At 38.1% G+C, this 16149-nt stretch overlaps 1 protein-coding gene across 11 annotated transcripts in view; it reads right to left on the minus strand.

The window, feature by feature from the left end:
- Positions 1 to 16149, minus strand: part of OSBPL9 (oxysterol binding protein like 9) — a 209917-nt gene that overhangs the window by 123840 nt on the left and 69928 nt on the right. For 7 of the 11 annotated variants that reach the window (XM_031001674.3, XM_031001680.3, XM_055348541.2 and 4 more), the window contains one exon: positions 11468 to 11518. The exons of the other annotated variants lie outside the window; for them this stretch is intronic. In XM_031001674.3, coding sequence (XP_030857534.1) covers positions 11468 to 11518 — 51 coding nt within the window. The remainder of the gene's footprint in view (positions 1 to 11467; positions 11519 to 16149) is intronic. 11 annotated transcript variants of the gene reach the window in all.

Genomic DNA, 16149 nt, shown 5'->3' on the forward strand with positions numbered 1-16149 from the left:
TTTTAATAAATAAACATCTTCAACATAGTCATAGCCAGCCATCCCCAAAGGGGCAGATGAAAGCAAATCACCATTTCTACTGGGTTCTGTATGTTGGCTGAGAAGGCAGGAATCAGGAATGGATACTCTTGACTCTTCATAAATTTTTAGTCAGCTACACACGTTTTACACACACACACACACACACACACACACACACACACTTGCCAGCATAATGACTCAAATGACTAGAAATAAACTGGGATTTGCCAGTCTAAATAAATAGACTGTCATTTATTTAGGTCTTTTTAAATTTCAATAATGTTTTATCATTTCCTGAGTAGAGGTCTCACTCATCTTTTGTTAATATTTATTCCTAAAAATTTGATGCTTTTTGATGCTATTATAAATGTTCTCCATTTTTAAAAATTCATGTTCTGATTGCCAGTTGTTAGTATACAGAAATATCACTGATTGGCCGGGTGCTGTGGCTCACGCCTGTAATCCCAGTACTTTGGGAGGCCAAGGCGGGCAGATCATGAGGTCAGGTGATCAAGACCATCCTGGCTAACACGGTGAAACCCCGTCTCTACTAAAAATACAAAAAATTAGCCAGGCGTGGTGGTGGGCGCCTGTAGTCCTAGCTACTCAGGAGGCTGAGGCAGGAGAATGGCGTGAACCTGGGAGGTAGAGCTTACAGTGAGCCGAGATCGCGCCACTGCACTCCACCCTGGGCGACAGAGCGAGACTCTGTCTCAAAAAAAAAAAAAAAAAAAAAAAAATTTGTTGATTTTTATATAGTGACTTTGTATCTGGTTATCTTGCTAGATTCAACTCTCAATTCTAATAGTTATATCTATAGATTCTTTTGGATTTTCCATATGCTCGATTAAGTTGCTGTGAATAATAGTCTTATTACTTCTACTCCAAGCCTTACACCTTATATGTCTTTTATTGCTTTATTCATTGGCTAGGACTCCCAACAACAAAAGCAGTCATTGGGTAGAAATTCTAAACCTTCCTGATATGCCCTCCCACCTGAAGACTCACTTGCATCTAAACCCAGCGTGCTTCCTTTCCACTTATCATAATGGAAAAGGCGTCCATTCTTCTATCGAAAACCCAGTCCTTCCACACTCATGCTCCATATCCCTGCCAATTTTCAATTTCTGTCTCTCTCTTCCTGGTCTCTATTTCTCTTCTCTGTCTCTCTCTCTCTCTCTTTTTCCCAACTGCATTTACACATACTCAAGACTCAAGTCTTTACGCTCTTTAACAACAGCCCTTTTCAATTCCATGTCCTAACCAAGCAATTGGCCAGCCTCTCTCATTCCCTTTTAGTCAAGATTATTCAGCTGTCCAATCCTCTAGTTTATAATTTATTTTAACCTTCCATTCCTTGGAGGATATGTTACCACACCAATGGTTCTTCTTCACCTTCACACAAGGTGACCACACGACCTGGTTTGCCAGGAACAATCCTGGATTATTCCTGTTGTCCTGACTCAATAATGAATAGATCCCCCTTTCATTCTCAAGCAGTTCTGGTTTAAGGGATGTGGTCACTCTCCGCCACAGCCTAGCCTACAAGGCCCTTAGTGATTTGCTCCATGCCTACCTCTCTATTCTACACTTAAATAGCTTAAGGTTTACCAATTGCCCCAATTTCTCTCCTACCACCATTTTTTGCACATGTTCCCTCTGCCTGAGACATCCTTCCTCTCCCTTTATCTGGGTTTAGAGTATTTTTTTGATTATATCTGGTAAAGCAAAACTCCCTTTGATAATCTATATATGAAATGGTGTTCTGTTGTTAAGTTATTTGTTATACTAACCCACAAAAATATCGTGTTTTTCTTTCAGCTCCACTTTTATGACCCCCATTGTGCCAACATAATAAACATATACATCTTTCAGTGACCTCTCATGATTTTTTTCTGAAGGTTTCAGATGGTCAACTTCTTAAAGTTCTATCAGTACTTGAGGTCACCAAGGTGCCTGTTGCTCCAGGGTCACACTATCAAGGCACCAAAAAGAAACTAGAGCTACACAGTCTTGTCCCACTGGATGAATTTCCTGACTTTCTCTCTTTTCCTTTTTTTTCTATACACACAGACATACTTCAGACATGAATCATCATTCTGATGCCAAAGACAGAAAGATAGTTTTGCTCTCACGGCTTGGGGTAAAAAAAGAGAAAGAAACAAAATTCTGGCTATTTTGGGGCCAATCTCCCTTTGCAAAAAGAAGAGAAAAGTAGGCTGGTGAACTGGTTCCAAAGATAATAAAAAAGAATGATGACTCCTCTGAGACACAGATTGCTCACAGGCTCCTAAAAGGAATGTAGACAGTGCTAAGAATACACAGCACAGCTACTCCCATTATAACTCTACAACCACATACTTTTCATCACTGCTTAAATGACATTGGAAGTCTATTTACATTTCACATAGTGCATTTAAATGTGGTCCCTGAGATTTAGGCAGAACAGGTCACTACTCTTCTTTAGAGATTAAGAAACTGAGACTCAGGTTTAAAAAAAATTTTTTTTAAGTTTGCCAAAAGTCCAACAACTACAAGGGAGAAGAATACTAGGTCTTGCAAACCCTGATCCAAAGCCTGTTCTTAACAGGACATGGTGACAGTAAACAATATTGACTAATTACTTCAACAAACTTATTAAATACCTATTCTGGGCCAAGAACAGTAACAGCCAGGGGATACAAAGCATGTCTATGCCCTGGAGGAACATACAGTCTAGAGAGGAGTGACAGAATCAATAATATAGAAGGGAGCATAATGGCTTGCGGTTCAACCTGCTCACTAAAGAAGACGCTGCATGGAGGACCTACTTTAGCATCATTCATTCATTGATTCAACAAGTATTTATTGAATTTCTAGGCACTGGCCTAGATGCCAGTAACAGAGTGGTAAACAATTTGCTTTCCTTTTGCATTCAATATTTTACCTTCTTATTCCCCCTTATATGAATTGAAAGTATGTAACTTTTCTACATTTTGAGAATTCTTTTGTCTTTTTTCCTGATTTGTATGCATTTGGGGGGATTTTCTTTTTGTCTTCTTTATTAATATGCAGGAGTTATTTATATATACACAGAATATTAATCATTTGCCAATTGATGTATTTTAAGTATTTTCTCTTCTGTCCATGAGTTGTCTTTTCCCTTTGACTGTGGTATCTTTTTTTGTTCAAAGGTTTTAAATTTTGAATGTTGTCAAATCCACAAATATTTGACATTGTGGTTTATGCTTTCTGCTCTATCTTGACATCACAAAGATATCACCTATGCTTTTTTTCTAAGTTTAAAATTTCATTTTATACCTCTTATACATCTGAAATTTGTTTTTGTGTATCACATGGTGTAAAGAGTAATATTCTTTTTTTCATATGGACACCCAATTGATCCAGTTTCATTTACTAAGTGATAATGTCTGATTTGTAACACTCTATCATATACCAAATTTCCAGCTTTTTCCAAGACCCAAATCCAAATGGTTCTGTTTTTCAGCTTTCTCTTCCATTTCGCTAATCTATTTCTGTCTCTTATAACACCACCATACCATTTTAATTACCATAGTTTCAGTTAAAAACTTAATATCTGGAGTGGCAAGTCCACCAACTCCTTATTCTTTAAAAATATCTCTCCCCTTTCCCAAATTTTAAATGACTTTTAGAATCACCTTGTCAAGTTCTTTGACAGCCTAATTTTGTTGATTTATGTTTTGAGAAATTATCCATTTTCATATAAGCTTTCAAATTTATTGGCAACATGTATCTGTAGTAGCTTCCTGCCAATTTTTCATCTCTACTATTACGTACTTTTCTTTTTTTCATTCTTAATATTATTTATTTGTGCCTTTGTTTTTTTCCTCCCAATCTAACCAGGGTTTATTTTATTACTTTTTTCACAGAATCACAGTTCAGTTGGTTTATGCTCTCTACTGTTTATTTCCCATTTCATTAGTGTATTCTTTTCGTTATTTTCTTCTTTCTATTTCCTTTGCTATTTCTTTTCTTTCCCTAATTTAAAAATTTTAATGTTTAGATCATTAATTCTCAATCTGTCTTGTAATATATTCATTTAAGATTATAAATCAGACTTCCATAGATGCAGTTTTAACATGTGGTTTTCTCATTATCGTTCAGACTTAAATATTTCACAATTTCTATTATCATTTCTACTTTCACCAATGAATTATTCAGAAGTATGTGTGTGAGGTGGGTGGCTACTGTTTCATCAAGGGATTTCTAATTTTTTCCACTGTTGTCAAAGAATGTTATCTATGTGATACTGCATCTTTGGTATTCTCTTTTTCCATAACAATTTAATTTATTTTCTTAGTATTCTATGTCTGATATTAATTCTGTTTCCCAGCTTTCTTATGGTTAGCACTTGCGTGGAATATATTCTTCCATCACTTTCTTTTTCATTTAATTTTTAATTTGTAATTATGAAATAGTATAAACATTCATAAAATAGAGCACTAATGACATCTATGTACCAATCACAGAGATTAAATAGATGTTTACATCTTGCCCAAGGGAGGATATTTTCAATATTAAATTCATAGAGAAGAGAAAGAGCTTACAAAAAGGCTATTGAATTAACGAGAAAAGCCACAATGAATAGAGTGACTTTTCACTGTGAAATAACAAGACAATTGATAAAAGTTCTTACAGGATACAGATCCAAGGGAAAAAGGAAGACATTCTTAAGGTTATACATTAACCTAAAAATAACACCTTATTGCATTGTGAAAAAAAAAGTGATGGTATCAATGACATAGGGCACTAACAGAAGTCATTACTGAAAATATTAATATTCTGTCATGGTGCACCACCGACCTCTCTTGTGGTAGACTAAAAGAAAAGAGAATAGATAATGCATCTCTCAGGAAATCACATTCAATTCTGATACCTAGCACAACAGGTAAATGGAATACTTAGTTTCACTGGATGGAGTAAAAGAGGGTTACTCTAAATCACATGTGGATTAATAGTTTTCAAAGATGTATAATAAATTTACCATTAAAACTTTGTTTAATATAATTCATTTTTCTTTGGTGATTCCTAAGGCCCTTTAGAATTCTTCAGAATCTGAGATTCATCTGTATTAACAGAAATTATGAATTACAAAAAAAAAACTACCATTCATTTAGATCCTATTAAGCTCCAAACACTGTGTTTGAGTACTTTTCAAAATGTATTAACTAATTTGGTACTCACAACACTATGAGTAAATGGCATGATGTCTATTCCAGAGATATGGGAAATAGGGCTCAGAGCTGAAAAGTTGCCTCAAGTCACAACGCCAGAATGTGGCAGAATCCAAGTCTGAATTTCATTACATACATGCCCTGTATTTGTTTTTGCCACTACACCCTACTTTTTTTTTTTTTTTTTTCTTTGAGACAGGGTCTTGCTCTGTCACCCAGGCTGGAGTGCAGTAGTATGATCTCAGCTCACTGCAGCCTTGACCTCCTGCACTCAAGTGATCCTCCCACCTCAGTCTCCCAAGTAGCTGGGATAGAGGTGTAAGCCACCACATCCAGCCAATTTTGTTCATTTTTTTTTTTTTTTGTAGAGAAGAGGTCTCATTATGTTGCCCAGGCTGGTCTCAAACTCCTGGACTCAAGTGATCTTCCTGAATCAGGCTCCCAAAGTGCTGGGATTACAGGCATGAGCCACCAAGCCCGGGCCACACTGCCTCTTTAATGTTGTCATGTCTCCATTTTCCAGATATTATCTGAAAATGCCATTGTTTTGTTTTTGACTAGTATGGGAGAGGATCAGACCACAGGACTCAAGCAACATTTTACTTCTTCATCAAGGAAAGGGCACCATCTAGTGGCACACACTTCATAACCAACACAAAGAAGGTTTTTCACTTTTCTGCTTTCCTCCACTGGTTTTACACTACCTTATGATGACTTACGGTATCTGAATTCACTCTTCTAGTCCAGAGGAAGGGGAGCCTAGTAACATTAAGAATTGAACAGGGCTTTGAAATAAGACCCAAGTCCAATCTCAGATTCACCATTTCTATGTGACCTTGATAAGTTACTAAGAGTAGTTTGTGTCTCAGTCTCCTCATCTGCAAAATGAAATATGAGCATTTACCTGACAAGGTTATGATAGGAATGTGTATGAAAATCATCCAGCACAGCACCTGATCTGGGTTTCCTCTATGGTCCCTTTCTCCATTCTCCTTTTATGTACCCTATGTTCACATGGGTGTTTTGCTTTGTTTTTTTAGAAAATACATCATACCACTGGCTCACATTATGTTTAAGATAAATAACTCCCACAGTTCTTTTGTATGCAAACCATAGTAAAGGCAAATTTCCCAACATTTACTGATTATTTTTATAAATACATAAAATTAACAATAAGCATTTTTGAGTAAGTATTATGTGCCAGGCAACTGTGACACTGAATAGGAACTTATTATCCAAGTGGAGACAACAGAAAAATTAACATGTAATACAATGTAACAAGTAATTTCATGGCTCTAAATTACAAATGTAAAAAAATAGGCCAGGCATGGTTGCTGGTGCCTGTAATTTCCAATGCTTTGGGAGACTGGGTTAGGAGGACCGCCTGAGGTCGGGAGTTAGGAGACTGAGTTAGCAAGACTGCCTGGGCAACACAGTGAGACCTCGTCTCTAAAAAAAAAAAAATTTTAATTAGCCAGGTGTGGTGGTGCACACCTGTAGTCCTAGCTACTCAGCAGGTTGAGGCAGGAGGATTGCTTGAGGCCAGGAATTTGGGGATGTAGTGAGCTATAATCGCACCACTGCACTCCAGCCTGGGTGAAAGAGCAAGATCCTGTCAAAAGTTGGGGGGAGAGCGAGGAGGGGGAGGAGAAGCAGGAGTGGGGGAAGAAGGAAAAAAAATGTAGAGGATAGGGGAGAATTAAACCTGTTAGAAGTATGCGGATCAGAAAGGCTTCACAGATGAGGTAACCTTTGAAAAGTCTCTTAAGTGATGAGCTCATCAGATAGGGGGTGCAGAACTTCCATGATATAAGAAAAAGAAAAAGTCAGAAGCAATGAGGAATGAAGAAGCACAGTGAGGGAACAGGAAGAAACACAGTGTGATTCAAATATAGGATGGGATGGATGGGGCAAGGGCAAGATCAGTAGTGCAGTCAATGATAGCTCATTAAGCTCATTTGGAATCTAGATGCAGTATCACCACCATATTCATCATCGTCATCATTGTTGTCATCCATAGCAGTTACTGTTTCCTATACATACATAATTGCTAAGCCTCATAACAACCATACCAGTTATATCACGGTATCCTCATAAAAGTTAAGAAATTTGCCCAATGTCAGAGTCAGTAAGGGAAGAGCTGCGTAAAATTCAGCCCCAGGTCTCTCTGATTGTTTCTACACCAGTGGTCCCTCTTGGTTACACAACATAATTACCTGGATAATCTGTTTAAAAATAAAGGTTCCAGAACACTACACTAAAGCAGCCTATCTAGAAGGTGGACTTGGTAACTGTATTGTAAACAAACTCTCCAGATATTTCTTGACTAAAAGCCTCGGCAGTCTAATTTTTGGAAAATACTACAAAGCCTAGTAAAATGCACGTGTGTGCACACAGAGGGACAAACACACACATACATGTTTCTAATTATTAAGTTCCATCTATGTGCCAGGACCTAATCGTCACAAAATTCTGCAAGAAGAGTATTATCTCCACCTTAAAGAAGAGGAAACTAAAGCTCAGGAAGCTTATGATAGCTTCCCTTTTCCAGTCAACAAAGGAATGGGTAAAAATGGGAATCAAACACAGGCATATTTGGTTCTTCTCTGTCATGCTGTGTAGCAGGCAGAATTTTAAGAATGACTCTCACAGACCCTTGCCCCTGTATAATCTCCTCCCCTTTGAGTATGGATGAAAACCGTGAATATGATATCGCAGGAGTAATTATGTTACATTACATGGCAAAAGGGAGATTATTTGGTGGACCTAATCTGATGTCATCACATGAGGTCTTTTAAAAGCAGAGCATTTTCTGCAGCTGATAGCCGAATGGGAAGTCAGAAAGATTCAGAGCACCAGAAGGATTCAATGCACATCGCTGACATGAAGATGGAGTGGTCTAGGCCACGTGACCAGGAATACGTGCAGCCTCTAGAAGCTGAAAGCAGAACACAACTGACAGCCAACAACAACAAAAAACAAAAAACAAACAGGGCTTCAGTTCTACAATCACAAGGAATTGAATTCTGCAAATGCCCTGAATGAGCCTGGAAGAGGACTCTTCTTCAGAGCCTCCAGATAAGGGCCCAGTCCAGCCAACTCCTTGATTTCAGTCATACGAGACCTTAAGCACAAAACCCAACAGAGATGTCTGACCTATAAAACTGTGAAATATATGGGTGTTTTTGTGTGTATGGTAAAACATACTAACATGAAATTTATTATTTTAACCATTTCTAAGTGTATAGTTCAGTGGCATAAAGGACATTCACATTGTTCATGATGTGATGATCACCATCATCACCAACCATCTCCAGAGCTTTTTCATCTTTCCAAACTGAAAACTCCATACTCATTAAACACTAAGTCCCCATCTCCCGTACTCCCAACCCCTGGAAACCACCATTCTACTTTCTGTCTCTGATTTTGGCTACTCTAGGAATCCAACATAAGTGGAATCATACCCTTTTTGTCTTTTTGTAACTGGCTTATTTCACTTAGTCTAGTGTTCTCAAGGTTCATCTATGTTGCAGCATGTGTCAGAATCTCCTTTCTTTATAAGACTGAATAATAATAATAATAATAGACTGTGTTTATATACCACATTTTTTATCCATTCATCAGTGGATGGCCACTTGGATCCTTTCCACCTCTTGGCTACTGTGAATATTGCAAATAATGCTATGAATATTGCAAATAATGCCATATATCCATGTTATATATCCTATGAACATGGATATATAAGCATCTGTTTCAGTCCCTGTTTCCAATTCTTTTGGAAATATACATATAAACACATATATAAGTGGTTGTTTTTGAAGCCAATTCATTACCTTTAAAATTTGGTAAATAATAGGAAACAATCAAGCAGTCATCTTGCCTATTTTAACTGCACCACTGGGTAACCAAATAATAGATGAAACGTCTCCTTATAAAATTATTTCTGATAAAAATTAAAACAAAATGATAGCCTGTCATTATTTTGCAACCCTCAATGAGTTAATGGGTGTAGGTACTGAACATCAATAGCTGCTAATATCAACAAAGGGCAAAAACTAGACACTATGTTCTTCCTGCTAAAAGAACACACCACCACCTACAGTCTTGCCAAAGGGATCAAACCTAAGTCTGATCCAGTCTCTGGATCCAGCTGCCAATTTGCAGCAAAAACAATGGACAGAGGAATGTAGTGAACTGCACCACCATGCAATCAGTAAAATCTATACTATGGAAAATTCTTATAGGTCAAAGGGTCTGGATTCCTTTTTTCTTTTTTTTCAGACAGGGTCTCAGGGTCTCACTCTGTCACCCAGGCTGGAAGGCAGTGGCACAATTATGGCTCACTACAGCCTTGACTTCCTGGGCTCAAGTGATCCTCCTGTCTCAGTCTCTCAAGTAGCTGGGACTATAGGCATGTGTCACCACATCCAGCTAATTTTTTATATTTTTTGTAGAGATGGGGATCTCACTATGTTTCCCAGGCTGGTCTCGAACTACTGGGCTCAAATGATCCTCTGCCTCGCTCGGCCTCCCAGTGTTGGGATTAAAGGCATGAGCTCCAGCACCCAGCCGGTCCAGATTCTTCAACAGACAAATTGTAAACAAAAGACATCAAGTTAAACAAATAGATAAGAAAACTATAGGACTTAGGGATGCACATTTGGGTAAAAAAGTTATAACCAAATGTAAGAAGTGATTACTTTAGGAGACATATAAGGGATGTAATTTATTTAATTGGGGCACGTGGAGAGGCTTCAGGTGCAGCTGACAAAATTCTATTTCTTAAGGTGGTAGTTAGAAGGGTTAATAATTAATTAAGCTACATTTAAAAGCAAAAACAAAAAAATAAAGACAGACAAAACCAGCGGATTAACTGTAACAATGAGACAGTGGCCTAAATCCAGATGGAATTCAACTGCAGTGCTCTCTCAAGACAGTTCTGCTAAAGTCTCACTACTGAACTTATCTCAAGCCAAAAGAGCAGTTAATACCAGACTGACTGGTGACTGAGGTCAACAGCAAGTGCTTAGAAAAGTAATTACACCAAACAGACAAAAGAGAAACCAAAGGAAAATTTTAGGGAAAAAAAAAAACAAAAACTAGAAGTTGAATTTTTAAAAATCTTTGTGCTATCACATATATACCATCTGCTTGAAACAGGCCTGTCTCATTTCCATCCTGCAAATCTCCCATACCTACTCCTATCTCAGTGCCAGGATTTTTCTATTATAATTTGGTGTCTTTCTCAGTGGTATTTCCCAGTTATATCAAGGACTGTTAACAAGGGCAATAATATGTTTATCAAATATATTCACATCTTCAAAAGTAAGGATGCAGAAAAAAAGGTGGAAGAAAGAAGTCAACAGGGTCCTGAAGAAAAGGTTCCTAGAAGCTGATTAACCTAGTTATGATAGAGGCCACTTTTCTTCATATACAACGGGATACTAGAAACTGCATCCCTAGCCATGCATTCTTTCTTGCCTTTACCTATTTGAACAATGGTGGAAACTGAAAGCAGCATGAAGCTATAGGTCCGCATCATAAGGCAGCCACCGGTCACATGTGGCTATTGATCCCCTTCTCTGAAGTACAGCTAGTCCTAATTGAGATGTACCCTTTGTGTAAAAAACACACTGGATTTTGAATAGTTAGTATGGAAAAAAAGATTGTAAAATATCTTAATTTTTTTTATTAATCACATGTTAAAATAACAATATTTCAGATATACTGACCTAGACAAAATATTAATTTTGCCTGTTTCTTTTTACTTTTGAAATGTGGCTTACTAGAAAATCTTAAATTATAGATGTGGCTAACATTGTATTTCTACTGGACAGCACTGCTATATATACCATGATTAAATAGTGCTGAACAGGAAAAACAAAGCAGCGGCAGCTAACAGTTGGGATTTTTCCATTTTTTCTACTGTTGATATACCACCAACACTATAACTCACTTAATTTCCAGCCCTTGTCTCTTGTCTGTAAAGTAGAGGTTTAAGAAAATCAGAACATGCATTAAGTCATAAATACAACATTGAATCATGGGCCAAAATAACTGAGTTCTAGTCCTGGTTCTGATACTGACTAACAGTTACTTGGAGAAATCACATTTTCTCTCTGAGACTTAGATACCTGCCCCAACAATTATGTAAGGAAGCTAAACTAAATTTAGACTTCCATAATTCTATCAGAATACAATTTTCTTCTTTCTGTCAAAATTGATTTTCATAAAAATGAATAAATACTCACTCTGAGTCTAACACATCCTCTGCGAGAGCCTCTCATCATTTTGTCCTTGGACTAAAAGAAAAACAAAGCATTCAATGAATAAAACATTAACAGATTGGTAAATTGTTTTTAGAATCATCTGGGGATAAAAGGACAAGATTTACAGTAATACCCATCCCTTCTGCCAATTCCCCTTCCAAAAAGAAATTACTTATGGATAGGAAAATAAACAGATTTTAAATGAAAATGTCATACAGTCTATATAAATTAACCTAATCATAGAACTTTACACATACCTTTAATGTAACATGTATTACATCATTATCTTCATTCCTTCTTCATTCCCTTAAGTACGAATGTTTCTCATACTTTAGAGAGTCAGAGAACCACCTAGAAGGCTAAGAATCACCTGGAGGTTTAAGAATCACTCCCAGATAATTATTTATTTTTGTTTTGTTTTGAGATGGAGTCCCGCTTTATCGCCCAGGCTGGAGTGCAATGTCTCAGTCTTGGCTCACTGCAGCCTCCGCCTCCTGGGTTCAAGCGATTCTCCTGCCTCAGCCTCCAGAGTAGCTGGGATTACAGGCACCTGCCACCATGCTCGGCTAATTTTTGTGTTTTTGATAGAGACGGGGTTTCACCATGTTGGCCAGGCTGGTCTCGAACTCCTGACCTCAGGTGATCCACCCACCTTGGCCTCCCAAAGTGCTGTGATTACAGGCGTGAGTCACCGCACCCGGCTGCCCCCAGATAATTATGACAAAGGCAAACAGAAGACCATACCTCAAGAAGTATTGCTTTAGCTTTACCTCTGCAATTCCCCAAATGGGTAACATTTTTTGCTTCTATGACTTCTCATCCAATGTCCCTCAGTTTGGAATTTTCTTGACCCAAATGTTCTGCCTTGTTGTCATTCCAAGCACCTTAGCTCTGTCTGATTTAGATTTCCACCCTGGGCTCCCAGAGTCTTCTGTGTGTTCCCCTGTTGTGGCATGCATCACCCTGTGTTATAATTGCTGGTTTACTTCACCCACAAGACTACACATTCCTTAGGGGGTAGGAATTGTATCTGACTTACGCCTCAGAACAGTGTCTGGTACACATCAGGTGCTCAAAAAACATTTACTGATGAAATGTAACTTAGCCTTTCTGTGTCTCTTACTAAACTGAGCCAAGCAAAGCCTATGTTATGCAAAAGTGCTATGTTTACATTCAGTAAATATTCCTAAGAGTAAATTAGTCATGTGCAATACAACAAAGTAACATCTCAAATAATGGAAGTTGAACAAATACTTAATACTTGAACAACTGGTATTTTCCTGTACTCCACCTGTGTGAGAAAGCAGCAAAACAAGCCAATATTGAATGATTATGTTTTAAAGATGATTATCCCACATGAAACTATAGATGCCCTACATCCAAAGTCTTGAGCCGTAAGAATTCATGTTCAGAAGTGATTACCGAGATACTAAAGAGAGTATTCTTTTTGTTCTAACTATAAATATCAGGACTCATATATTTTAGGAAAAAAATTTCTCAATACCAAGCAGAGTTGAAAAGAGTTCTTTACTAATAACACAGTGAAAGAAAACAGTTGATGAAAACATTCCTTAAGCATTTAGTCGCCCTTTTACTGTACCCTATACTTATCTTCCCTTCAAAAGTGTAAAGGAAATATACAAAAATAATAATTAGATTTGAAAATCCCTGATGAGGTTAGAATGCAAAATTAACCCAAACAAGGTAAGAATATATTCATCCTTGATCCTCTTCTACTATAACACAATTTTTTAAATAAAATTACAGTAAACAGAAAAAAGGCAAGACAGGTCCCAGTGGTAATACAACTATTAGGGTTACAAATTAAACAACATTAAGAGGGCCAATTATAATCCTAGTCATTTCCTAATTTCCTAATCCAGCACTTTGGGAGTCCAAGGCAAGAGGGTCACTTGGGCCCAGGAGTTCGAGATCGGCCTGGGCAACATGGCGAAACTCTATCTCTACAAAAAATACAAAATATTAGCTAGGTGTGGTGGTACACACCTATAGTCCCAGCTCTCAGGAGGCTGAGAGGTGGGAGGACTGCTTGAGCCAAGGAGGTCAAGGCTGCAGTGAGCCATGACCACACCCCTGCACTCTAGCCTGGGTGACAGAGCAAAATCCTTTTTTCAACAACAACAAAAAAGAAAAAACTAAGAGAGATAACTGAAAATAATTAAAACAAATACAACTAGGAAATAATCACGCAAATCCAGAATGTGTGACATTCTACAAAACAACTGGCTTAGATTCTTGCAAAATGTAAAAAAAAAAAAAGACTAACATGTAAACAATCGTAATAGAGCAAAAATAAGTGCTGTGGACTCCAGAAGGCTCCTCCCAGTCAAGGAAAAAGATCAGGGAAGGAAGCAAAACTGAAATGATCAGGTTTCAAGTTTCAACCTGGGGCTTTAAAAAAGACAGAAAAAAGAAATCTGATAAAAAGAAAGGGAAGGTAGTGGGGGAAAGGCCATTCCAAGACAAGGAAACAACATCAGCGAAGGCACAGATGTAGAAAATTTTACTTTCCTATTCATAGGAGAGTAGATGTACAGACAAGAGCACAGGGTGCAGACAGGAACTTACAGATAAGACTGAAGGCCAGGAACAGTGGCTCACGCTTGTAATCCCAACACTTTGGGAGATTGAGGTGGGCAGATCACTTGAGTGAGGCCAGGAGTTCAAGGCCAGCCTGGCTAACATGGTGAAACCCTATCTCTACTAAAAATACAAAAATTAGCTGGGCATGGTGGTGCACACCTGTAATCCCAGCTACTTGGGAGGCTGAAGTAGGAGAATCCCTTGAACCTGGGAGGCGGAGGTTGCAGTGAGCCGAGATGGCGCCGCTGCACTCCATCCTGGGAAACAGTGTGACTGTTTCAAAAAAATTAAAATTAAACATTTTTTAAAATGAGGCTGAAAAGAAGATTACAGGGACCAGATCCTGAAGGGTCTGAAAAAAAACATGGAGTAGTTAAGGAAATTTAACTTTATTCAATAGTTAATGGGGAGCTACTAAAGGTTTACAAAGAGGGCAATAGCATTCTTAAAGGTGTGTTTTAGAAAAATAACACCGTTAAATAAGAGGACTTGGAGAAAAGGATAATAGCAACATTAATAATAACAATAGCAGAAGCAGCAGATTCTCACTCATTGCTGCCCCTTTGTAACAGGCACTTTATATACAGTAAACCTTACAAGCCTTTGCATGGTAAGAATTATTCCTATATTAAAAATGAAAATGACACTAGGGATATCAAGTAAGTTACCCAGTGTTACATATGTAAAATGTGGCTGAGTTGCACAGTTGGAGATGCCTGTCTGGCAAATCATTCTCCCAGACCTTATCTGAGCTGTAATAGCATCAAATTACCCTCTTTCACAATAGCACAGGGCCCTCTCCCTCCCTCTCTCCACTCAGCTTTAATGCGGGGCTATAGGGAAGCTGGTGTGACTGCTTCCACCAGACACAGCCTTTTCTGATAAAGGAAGCTGACCAATCACAGGACCCACTACCCCACAGGGCAGGACAGAGTCATCTCCCAGGAAGTTTTTCAACCGGGGCAAAGGGAAGAGCTCCCTCCTATCTGCTCTTGAAGCTGTGAGGTACAGAGGCCACTGGTCCTGTGCCTTCTATGCAAAGAAAGCAAGCCTACACAGCAAGAGAAGCACAGAGATAAGGAGGAAAGTCCCAGCTGCCAGTGATCTTCAGCTACCTCCTGGTCTGAAGCAAATCTGTCTAAGCCAACGCCATTCACCAAATATTAGGTTATTTCTGATGAATCCTAGTAGCTTCTGGTAATGAAAGAAAGGTAGCTGACATAACGCCAGCAATCTTCCTACTGAGTGTTATCTTACCAATGTTCTGAAACCTGCTAACAAATGTCCTTTTTTAAGCAAATTGGCACAAATAGATATGTGGTCTACAGCCCAGTAACTGTCACTCTCTCTGCCTCCAGCTACAAGGCCCGGTACCTTAAAAAAGGACCACTATGAAATGAATGCTACTGTCTTTTCAGCTGGATGACAAAACAGGATTACCCCCATGAAGTGGGAATATCGAACTGATATGTTCTACTCGGAAGGGGTTCTCGGGCTACTCCTGAGCTCAAGCAATCCACCTGCCTCGGCCTCCCAAAGTGCTGGGATTACAGGTGCGAGCCACTGTGCCTAGCCAAAAGTTGGTTCTTTAAAAAATCAACAAAATTGATAAATCATTAGCTAGACTGGCCAAGGAAAAAAAAGCGGATTCAAAGTACTAAAATCAGGAATGAAAGAAAAAAAACATTATTACCAATCTTACAAAAACAAAAAAATTCTAAGGAAATACAATGAACAACAAATTAGATGAAACCAATAAATTCCAAGAAAGATATAAACTGCCAAAACTGACTAAAGAAAAAATAGAAAATCTGAATAGACGTAAAATAAGTAAAAAGACTGAATTAGTAATCAAAAAACTTCTCACAAAGAAAAGCGCAGGCCCAGGTGGTGAGTTCTATAAAATGTTTAAAGAATTAACGACATACCTTCACAAACTCTTCCAAAATATAGAAGAGCGAACACTTTCCAATTTTTTCTATAAAGCTAGTATTATTCTAATACCAAAACCAGAAAAAAAATCGTAGGTAAAAAACAGTATCTGTTTCTAATATAGATGG

This window comes from Gorilla gorilla, chromosome 1 (assembly GCF_029281585.2).
Source record: "Gorilla gorilla gorilla isolate KB3781 chromosome 1, NHGRI_mGorGor1-v2.1_pri, whole genome shotgun sequence".
Lineage (NCBI taxonomy): Eukaryota > Metazoa > Chordata > Mammalia > Primates > Hominidae > Gorilla > Gorilla gorilla.